This window comes from Protopterus annectens, chromosome 2.part1 (genome assembly GCF_019279795.1).
Source record: "Protopterus annectens isolate FY-2018-M chromosome 2.part1, PAN1.0, whole genome shotgun sequence".
Lineage (NCBI taxonomy): Eukaryota > Metazoa > Chordata > Ceratodontiformes > Protopteridae > Protopterus > Protopterus annectens.
The window spans coordinates 1,754,446,767-1,754,458,224 of record NC_056729.1 but is presented as its reverse complement, the minus strand read 5'-3'; the positions used below and the strand labels follow the sequence as shown (position 1 = coordinate 1,754,458,224).

The window sequence follows — 11,458 nt, the reverse complement described above, 5'->3', positions numbered from 1 at the left end:
AAGAGGCATCAGACGCCATTTTCTCCCATCTTTCTTGCCACGCGGTGCCTGAAGCAGAAGCAGTTCAAGTGCCGGTCGGCCAACACCTGAGATTTTCGATTTTAATTTCAGTCCAAAGTCTTCAGTAAAGCTAAGTACCCCATTGGGGAACCTTTTCTTGCCTCAGTCCAATGTCAGAAAAAGTTAACAATTGCATTTCTTGTGGGAAGCAAATACCTCATAAGGACTTCCATTCTTATTGTATTCCTTGCCTAGGCCAAGACCACGATGTCACAGGTTGTCGGTTTTGTGCTAGGTTTAATAAACTATCAAATGCCATTTTGACTTCGCACGACATTACTTTGGTAGGAAATTTAATTATATCATGCTGTCGGAGCAGCCGACGACCGGCATGCATAAAAAACGCAAGGATAAGGACAGGCAGCCTAGGAACAAGCCAGACTCTGAGGCCTCTGCTGAGCCTGTCACCGGTTTTCAGTGAGGCGCCTAGGCAGCCCCTGATGACCACAGAATTGGAACCCCAGACAGCTGCGGATTCTCAAGTGGAGTGTACTAGGCCGATGCAGTCATCTTCATTAGGCCCTTCTGACACCAGAGCAGAAGGGAGACCCTGGTGCAGTGGAAACACCTTTGGTTGTAGAAGAAGGTGTCTTCAGACAGACTACACTCACCATTAAATCTTATGCTAAGCTTAAAACTCCTTTAAAACCAAAAAAGACTGTACATCAGTCTACAGTTCAAGGCACCATGCCTAAGAAACAGATGCTTAAGATGGCTGAAGATTTGATTACCCTAATCAGGGGTTCCCATCCCCCTCCAGATAAAAGACCAAGACAAGAGGAGGATTATGCTTCCTCAGACCAGGTTTCAATTTCCTCATTCTTCTGAGGAACAGGATTACACTTTTCCCCCTTATGAAGACTCTGATGCTGAAGACTCTATTCCCTCAGCATCTCCCCCTGAAGACTACTCCTTTGGGGAAACTTTACATACTATGAGGGAACATTTCCACTGGGAAGGCTAGGACTACTCTGATTCTAAGTAAAGGATCTGAGAGTTCCTTTTACTACCCCAGCACAGACCATTTGCTATCCCTCCAGTTTTAGATATTGTGGATGATGTTTACTTGGAGTCTAGTCTAAATCCAGACACTCTACCTCCTGCTCCAGCCAAACCAGACAGATACTACAGAGTACCTGACTCACACAAATTCCTTTTATAAAAGCCCTGTAGCTGACCCAGAAACAATTTCCCAGGGTCCCTAAAGCTTCTATGGCTAAAAATTCTGTGCCCTCTGAAAGGTATTCCAGAGCCCTAGATAGACAGGGAAAGAAAATATACACCTTAGCAACTCTGGCTATGAGAGCATTAAATTGTCAGTTTCACATGCTGAAATATCTGCAATTCCTAATGTCTCAATTAAAACAAAAACGAGCACACATACTGAACAGTCTGAATTCAAGGAAATGCAGGATCTGTTGCATGCAGCTGAACAGGTGGGCAAACATACTTTACAATGTGGATTTGATTCATTGGAAGCTTCCTGTAGAGGTCTGTCATACGTAGACATGCTTGGTTAAAAGAACAAACCCTACCTGATCATGTTAAAGCAAAATTATTGGATGCACCTTTACAGCAGGATGTATTTGGTGTCAAAGCAGAAGAGGTTTTAAAGAAAATGGAGGATAAGGCAAAGTCTATGCAGACGGTCAAGGATTTTTTTACAGGTACAACCCCCTCGTTTCAGCAGAAATTGGCCAACAAAAAACTGGTCCTTTCCAGCTTCTGACAGATCACAGAGGGGCAAATACAGACACCCAAGGGGCAGAGGTCAGTCACAAGGCCCTTACAAACCTTGCCAATGGGGTACTGCTACCCAAAAAGGAGGAGAAGACAGGCCCTCGAGCTAGCAGAAGACAAACACAATGACTCAATCCTCAAACTACCAATAAAATCTCTCCTGGCAGCTCACTTGGGAGGAAAATTAGCATTTTTTGCAGAGAACTGGCACATCATCACAAAAGACAAATGGGTCCTAAACATTGTCTCTCAAGGATACAGATTCCACTTTCATACCTTGCCAAGGATAAAAGGAATGCCAAACCTGCCGCCAAATCAATGGGCAGAGGCACAAAAACAAATTACAGCTCTCATGGACATGAGACCCATTCAACAGGTACCTACACAGGAGCAAGGACAAGGATTTTACTCAAGACTCTTCCTAGTCCCAAGAAAGGACAAAGCATGGAGACCCATTCTGGATCTTACAATTTTGAACACCTATCTGCAAGTACCAAAATTCAAGATGCTAACACTACAGCAGCTTCTTCCCATGCTGGGCAAGAATGCTTGGCTAGTAACTTTGGACCTCAAGGAGGCATACCTGCATGTCCCTATCAGACAAAATTGCAGAAGATACCTCTGCTTCATTGCAGGTTCAACGCATTATCAATTCTCTGCACTGCCCTTTGGCTTATCTACTGCGCCCATGGTCTTCACAAAATGCCAGGCACCAGTAATTGCATACTGCAGACAAAGAGGAATTCAAATATACCCATACCTGGACGACTGCCTTATTCAAGCAGAAAGCAAGGACATTCTTTTAAAACATCTAGCATTTGTCAAACACCTAAGTTGCCTAGGGTACACAGTAAATGAAAATAAATCAAAACTAGTGCCCTCACAAAACATAGTATTCTTGGGTGCCAGCTTGAATACAACGGCCCAGATGGCTTATCTCCCGCCAGACAAGCAACAACAGCTGACTCGATATTTCAAAATAATGGCAACAAAGACCCAACTCCCTGCAAGAAAAATTCTGCAGGCCTTGGGATTCATGGCATCTTGCATACTACTAATACCATTTGCAAAACTGCATATGAGGAAATTACAATGGTACCTGAAAAGCGTATGGACTCAGCACAGCCACAGCTTGGAAACAATGACACCACTCATTCCCTGCCTTCAACAGGAGTTTCTGTGGTGGGCACAGGCATGTCACCTTAACAAGGGTCAGCCTTTCACCTTACCCACAGCCAGACAAACTATGACAACAGATGCATCGGACTATGCCTTGGGAGCACATATGGCAGGACAGTGCATTCAGGGCAAATGGACTACAGATCAAAGGCATCTGTATATCATTCAAAAAGAAATGCTAGCAGTACATAATGCCCTAACAGCTTTCAAGGACCTCTTACACCCAGGACAACTAATAATAAAGACTGACAGTACCACAGTAGTGTGGTACATAAGCAAGGGGGCACACATTCCTACCCTCTATGCAGGCAAGCAATGACCTTGTGGAACACAGCACTGTCTTACCAGGTTCAATTACAAGCACAATTCCTGCCAGGAAAGAAAAACACATTGGCAGACGACCTAAGCAGAAACATCATGGATCCACATGAGTGGAAACTAGATCCACAAGTATTTGCAATGATAGCTCAAAAATTGGGACACCCAGACATAGATCTGTTTACCAGCCCCCAAAACTACCAACTTCAAAAATTTTGCACAAGGGCATTCCATCCACAAGCTTGGAAAGTGGACGCCCTCTCATTCAGTTGGAAAACATAACAGTGTATGCCTTTCCTCCACTGCCTCTTCTAGCAAAGGTACTGCTGAAAGTCAGATTAGAGAGGCCACAAATGATACTCATTGCACCAGACTGGCCACGCCAGCATTGGTATCCAATTCTAAGGAACATGGCCCACAGCCCATCATGGATTTTACCACAAATTCCTCACCTGCTCACCCAGCGAGACAGTCAGATTCTACACAGCCAGCTCAAGACTTTAAACCTGGCTGCATGGCAAATTACCTAAACAACCAGCCAACACCTCTATCCAAAGTTGTTATGGATGTCATTCTGGAGGCCAGCACCAGGAAAACCTATTCAGACAAATGGAAAAGATTTTGCGCCTGGAACCAAGCTAAAGGCCAAAATCCCCTTGATCCAAACATTCCTCAGATTCTACAATATTTAACTGAGATGTTGCACAAAGGACTTTCCTTTTCATCTATTAAGATCCACACGTCAGCAATTTCAGCTCATTACAACACAGATCCTCCTTTATTCTCACATCTACTCCTAAGACAGTACCTCAGAGGGGCTAAGAACATAAGACCACCCACGAGAGCACCAACACCTACTTGGGATCTCAACTTTGTCCCGGAAAAGCTTACACTGCCGCCCTTTGAACCAGCTTCTTCAGCTGATTTAAAATTTCTTTCATGGAAAACTGCCCTACTACTAGCAATAACCTCAGCTAGAAGAGTCTCGGAGTTACAGGCACTAATGGCAGTGGAATCTTTCCTCATTTTTCATCAAGACAGAGTCTCTCTATGAACTAACCCTTCCTTTATGCCAAAGGTAGTATCCAGTGTGGCCCTAAACCAATCCATTCATTTGCCTACCTTTTTCCCAAATCCCCAGAACAAAGGAGAAAGACTCCTGAACTCTTTGGACATTCACAGGCAATTACGTTACTACTTGGATAAAACTAAGGCTTTCAGAAAATCTGACCAGCTCTTTGTGGCCTATGCTGCAGGATCACAAGGAAAAGCTATCTCAAAACAGACCATTTCTAAATGAATAGGGCATTGCATACATTTCTGCTACACGCATTATGGGAAACCGGTACCTGCTAACATTAGGTCCCACTCCACCAGGGCTACAGCTACATCAGCAGCCTTTCGCAGGGGAGTGCCAACCAAGGATATTCTGGAAGCTGCAACTTGTAGTTCAGTGCACACCTACACCAAACACTATCACTTACCTCTATATTCTAAGACTAGAGCTGGTTTTGCCACAGCAGTTTTGCAGGGCCTACTAGCTTCTTCTAACCCTGTTTAACTCCACCACCCATCCTTAGCTTTGGGATTCAACCCAAGTGTGATGACTGCAGCAGGGTAACACAAACATATCCGGCCTTAGGCATAGGCCAACTTGGCGGCTGCCTAGGGCGCTGCACTAGCAGGGGTGCTTTTCCAGTATTTATTTAATGTAGGCTGACCAGGATGGGGGCACCAGGTGGTGTGGTGGGGGGGCACCGTGGAGCCCTTTTGCCTAGGGCACCAGTTGACCTAAGGCCACTCCTGAACACGAACATAGTACAGTTTTGTACCTACCATAAATGTAGATGTTCGAGTGTTCACCCTGCTGCAGTCCAGGTTACCCTCCCTCAATCCCCTCTGAACTAGCTGAACTTATCTATACCACTCTATCCTATACAACCTCTGTGGTGTATTTGCTTGTGCCTGAAGGTATTGTTTTATTTTTATATAGCTATATATATATATAGCCTACCAATTGGGGGCACTTGACATTTCGGGCAAGAAAAACTTAAGAAAATGGCGTTGGATGCCTCTTATATACCCCTGGCGCACTGATGTCAGAGAAGAAGTGACAGCAACCGACAATGGACCAAGACTTTGGAACTCTGGCTGACTGCGGGACCGCCTGACGGCAGGATAACCCAAGTGTGATGACTGCAGCAGGGTGAACACTCTAACATCTACATTTATGGTAGGTACAAAACTGTACTTTACCCTCTCTCCAGCCCCCCTGACTTCTTTTGGCTATACCTCTACTCTCCTTTACTGTGCTTAAAAGCTTTTTTGTTGGAGGTATAACCTTGTAGATATATATATATATATATATATATATATATATATATATATATTTGCTTCCCATTAGGGGGGCACCTGACATCTGGGGCAAGAAAAACTGATGTAATGGCATTGGCTGCATGCTTTATACCCCTGACTACCTGACATCATGGAAGATGAGATGGCAACTGACGCAGGACCCAAGACTTTGATAATCAAGCCGACTGAGGGCTACTGCAAGCAGATAACCCAAATGTGATGACTGCAACAGTGAATATACTCTAACATCTACATTTATGGTAAGTGTACACAACTCTACTTTTTGCAGGGCTAATATGCATTTGCAGAGTTTAACATCATTTTGCTGAAGCAACTTGGAATACTTTAATCTGTGGCTACTCTTTGCATGGAAGGCAACAGAGCTGGAACACATGGCCATCTTTTATCAGAAACATCAAAAGTAGCTGTAACTGCTGCGTGGAGTTTGGAGCGGTCTGTTGAAAAATGATCTCTTGTTCTTCAGTTTAAATTGGCACTATCTGGCTTTCAGGACTAGTGTGTATTTGTATGAAGTAAGATAAACTACTGAACTGGACATCTGACAAACACAAAGTAACTGTACTTGTTAGGGCTGCCTGTAGAACTTGCTGTCATTACTGTGACAAAAACATGACTTGAACTACATTACTTGGCCATCCTCTTCTATCACAATCGGATGTCTGAACTGTACACAGAAGTGGATATAGCTGCTGGATGAAACACTCTTGTGATTTGCTCAGTTTGTTTTCTGTGAAAACAGTATGGTATAAAATGAATCATAGAATATCCAGACCTTCATAGCTAATAAGGAGTTGTGGTCACTTGGAGTAAGGTTCTCTAAGTTGATTTTGACTCTGGCTTAGTAGTGGCATCTGCCCTGAGCCTCACTAAATCTAAAACCATCTCTCCTCAGGGGTATACACAAAAGGTCACTGTAGTCTGTGTGGGGAGCTGGGAATTATGCCATTATTTCTTCAACTTTATTAGATTCTATCAAAGTGAAATAATTTACCATTAAATTTTCTCTCTCTGTTTTGTTTGATGTTCCCTTTGTTGGGATTCATATGATGCTCCTTGTGTTTTTTTAAACTTTCCTCCCACACCTCAAAGGTCACTATTATTATGTTGGCTGGGGATAGTGTGGTAATTTTTTCTTTTAACTTTCCTAACAAACTTCAGAGGGGAACACAGAGAGCTTTACAGGAGCAGTGTACTGTCAAAAAAGTACAATAACGTTTCCAACTTGTTAATTTCTTTTGTCATTTTCCTTGCAGTCAAACATCAGATGTGTATACAGGTGCTTGTCTTGTGGCAAGATAGTATGGCTGACAGAATATGTTTTTGCTTTTCAGTTTTATACAAGTCTAACAGAGGGGTACACGGACAGTGGCTGCCCTTTTGTGGGAAGGGTTGAGGAGGTATGCTGTGTGTGTGTGTGTGTGTGTGTGTGTGTATATATAAAACTATATCAACTGCAGCTTCATGATACTTCTGCGGTGGCAGCGTTGTTACCTCACAGCAAGAGGTTCTCCTGTTTGATTATCGGGTTGGGCCTTTTGTTTGGAATCTGCATGTCCTTCCTGCTGTTGAGTGGGTGTTTGAAAGACATGTGTTGAATGGGTGTGCCTTCGTTGAAGGTTGGGTGTCAGGCTGGCAACTCGACACCATAAAAACTAACTGCCAATCATTAGTGGACTGTAGTTCTGCTGTGGTGACGCCTAACCAGGAAAAGCTGAAAGACAAACAACATCAACTGCAGCTTTAGATATGATTTTGCCCATTTTTTCCCATCCAAATGTTTCTCCATCTAAACACTCCCCCATTGACTCCTTCAAGATCAAGCTCGGCCTTCAAACTAAATTAGAAGCCTGCTACAATAGCATCTGCAAATTTGCCACCAACTCTAGGAACTCATCCTAGCAGTGCATCTCTCTCCACTCACTGCAATGGCTTGAGCTTCCCAACTATCTCCCCATATTTAACCCACCTCCTGTCCCTCTCCTTAACTCTGTATATTCCCAATCGCTCACTTAGTACAGAAAATGAGACCCTGCTCAAAATCTACAAACCTTTACGGCCACCTGGAAACACTATGCTATCCTTCTTCTTAGCTAAACTATAGAACTATCTTCCTTAGAAATGCTCATAACCACTCTTCCATTACCACCTGTCTTTGAAGTGGGAATGCCCCCTGCTCCTTCCCCACATAAGGCCCTCCTCTCTCAAAACCCACCTTCTAACTGCACTCTGCACTCACATCATTTGCCCTTCTACGCCACCTTAACCTCCAAATTTTAATAGTTTATTTCCAGCAATTTCTCATTCTCAAATGAAATTTGCTGTTAATGATACTTAGACTGCTCTTTTACTAGATTTTTATTACTGTTATTGTGGAAGGTAAAATTTCAACTGTAACTGACTGTCAATGACTCTTGCTAGAGTTTGTTATTATTGTAGAATGTTAATGCTGCATAAAACTGACTTTTTTTTTTAACACTTTGTATATGCTAATTTGTTTGTCATTGTTACTGGAGCTTTTCTCCCTGGGCCTCCACTGAAAATGGGCTCTTATTAGGTCTAGTGGACTTCCCTGCTCATCAAACTGAAATAAATAAAATGTAACACTAGAGGGGGATACACATAAAGTGACCACCTTTTTTTATGGTGGTATAGGGAGGCATATCACCACATGCATTATTGTGTACTGCTATTTTGTATCTTTAGATACAACTCATTTCCTCCTTAAGTAAAAAGTATGATTGAATTTCTTTCCTTACAGATGATTTTTGTGTATCCCTTCATTGAATCAAAAGGTTGAAGAAGAAAAAAAAAAAAAAAAAGCACTAAAACACACCTTGGAGCATTTAGAAGTCTATGCCATCTGGGTACCTAGTGGTCCTCCAGCTTAATTTAGTTATTACAGTGTAGTTTTGGCCATTTAGGGGTGCTAAATTAATTCTGGGAAACTATGGCTGAAGAGCAAGGCTGAATTTCTTCCCTTAACCATATATTTTGCCTAGGCTATCGCTGGATGAAAAGGTTGTTTAAAAAACTGTAGAACACACCTCAGAGCATCTAGAAACCCCCCAGCGTATTGGTCAATTAGGGTGTGCTGAAAGGATTTGGGGTAAAACCTAAAGTTGACAGCAGGACTGAATTTTCACCCTTAATCATGACTTTTGTTCAGGCTGTTTATTGGATGAAAAAGTTAGAACCCCCATGTGAATGCAGTTGATTCATACATGGTTAATTAGAACAGTCCTGCGTACTTAAAATGTGTTGAAGAGTAACAGGGGACAGTCATACCTCATTACGAGGAACGTACCTCATTTTTGGGGTCTTAAAAGTTCATGTTCCTTGAAGTTCCACAGTGAAAGACTGTCACACATTAAGGATTCAGGATTTTTTTAAAGTGAAATCCATGGTAAATAGATAAGCAAATTAATTCATTAAAAGATCTTTATAAGTAAAACCAGCATGTTTTAACCATCCTATGGCCTTCCTTGTAGAAGTTGTTAGTAAGTGCTCCACATTATGAGGGCTAGTGTTCCTCATTTTGGAGATGGAAGGTTGAGAGCTATGGCGACAGTGGGTGTGCCGTAGTGCTCTCTTGCCTCGGACAGCATTTGCCCAAAGGCCAGCCCGGCACTAGTAATCTTCATTCCTCATGTTTGTACCACCGAGTTTGTCACTGTGGTGGTGGTTAGACGTTGCCCGTTCGATTCTCAGTTGGAGCGTCTTCTGTGTGTTGACATGCATGAATGGGTGTTCCTTCGTTGAAGGTTGTGAGTTAGGCCTGGCAAGCCAGCACGTAAAAATCTACTGCCAATCATTAGCGGACTGGAGTTCTGCTGTGGCGACCCCTAACCGGGAAAAGCCGAAAGACAGTATATCACTGAGTTTGCCAACATAATTTTTCCTACCTTCAAGTTTCTTGGGGGAGGGGGCACCTATCTGCGATGTAAAAAATGAGAGAGGAGGTAACACTACACTAGAACGCCAGTGTTAGAGAGAGTGAGATAATATTGTATTTATGCTTTGTAACCTTTTACTAAGGGAGACTGTTTGACTTTGACGTTTGAGCAAGTTATGGGTCCCACACTGTGAGCTCTGTTGCAATGATACTTAAACTGTCATTGTGAGCGAGTGGTGATAATGAACCATTTTGCATAAAAGTACATTTTTGTTGTACTGTTTTCGACACGTAAGCACACCGTTTATAAGTGTACCTCATAGGCAACCGTATAGCTTTATCTGGTTAAATGACGTGTTAGTGGGTAAACGAGGGTGAAAGGAATCAAACCACGTACCGCGCAGTGGTAGCATTGTCGCCTCACAGCAAGAGGTTCGATTCTCAGCTGGTGCCCCTTCTGCTACGTTATCTTCTGTCTTTACCAAGATGTTAGCAGCTAGATAAGTCTTTGTGTTTAGCAGTTCACATCAGGGGAGCTATAATTACGTCAAAAGTCGAGCTGGCTGCGTCCGGCATTACAAATATCAGTTGTCTTGTTGCCCGGGAGCTTGTGAGCAATCATAAACCCCCATTTTTTTCGACAACAACAGTACATGTACCCTTTTTACACTGATCACTGGCTGATAATGTATATCACCATGCATCTCTAGCTAATATATTACTTCCGTAAAACTAATGAAGTATGTATGCCGTTAACCACTCACATGTCCATTTTAGCCAGTGAGTCCTGATATGTAAATGAGGATTGAGTACCGCATGTTTCATTGGTTAGTTGGGTCCACTATTCAGAAGCTGCATCTAATAACTCTGATTTTACAGTATCCAATAAAAATCTCCATGCAAATATGTGTTTGTGAGCTGCTAACTGTATTGGGTTATTGGACTTTAAGTTTGCTGGTGCGTATTGCATCATTATTCTTTCAGGGGCGGTACAAGATGAAAACTGCTATAAAAGGCAATGTGTCCTAAATAATTATTTTATTCTGAATTGATATTGTTGGTTGGTTTGTATTTGTGAGAATGTCTGGCAGAGGTGGTAAGACCGGTGGCAAGGCCCGTGCTAAGGCCAAGAGTCGTTCTTCCAGGGCCGGGCTGCAGTTCCCAGTGGGCCGTGTTCATCGACTCCTTCGGAAGGGGAACTATGCGGAGAGGGTCGGTGCTGGAGCGCCTGTGTATTTGGCTGCGGTTCTCGAGTATCTAACGGCTGAAATCCTGGAGTTGGCTGGTAACGCTGCTCGGGACAATAAGAAGAATCGTATCATTCCCAGACACCTGCAGTTGGCTGTGCGCAACGACGAGGAGTTAAACAAGTTGCTTGGAGGGGTCACCATCGCGCAAGGTGGGGTGCTGCCCAATATTCAGGCTGTGTTGTTGCCCAAGAAAACTGAGAAACCAGCTAAAGGAAAATAAGATCGGGACTATCGAGATAATTAACATCAGCCCATGAAAAGGCTCTTTTGAAGAGCCAAACCCTTTTGTTAAAAAGACTGAGCCACTATTTATATTTGGTCATTGTGTTTTTTTGTAATACGTGTGTAAAAATAAAGCTCTTCTTTGTCTTGCTCTCTTATGTGTCGTGTTTCGTTGTAACGTGTGTTGCGGTTTCTACATTGTACCGAGGGGCAGCAGGTAATGCAGTTTATCCTTTTTGCGCACATTTTGTGCGTATTGTGGGATGGGAGTCTTTTGTTGTCTGGGTGCATTTTTTTTTTAGATTGGGGTGTTGTTAGAGTGGTGGATAGGTAAGGGCTGGCACCATTATGTGCACATCTGTCAATGTCGTGTGTTTCATGCTTGTACCAGGAGCTCTTTTATGTACACATTGTGCCACTC

General features: G+C 43.0%; 1 protein-coding gene across 1 annotated transcript; it reads left to right on the top strand.

Annotated features, from left to right (window-relative positions):
* Window positions 1–10,593: 10,593 nt before the first annotated feature.
* Window positions 10,594–11,190, top strand: LOC122794630 (histone H2A-like). Its single transcript, XM_044063211.1, has one exon. It carries the CDS (start codon window positions 10,646–10,648, stop codon window positions 11,033–11,035), a length of 390 nt encoding a protein of 129 aa, XP_043919146.1. The 5' UTR covers window positions 10,594–10,645; the 3' UTR covers window positions 11,036–11,190.
* Window positions 11,191–11,458: the final 268 nt, after the last annotated feature.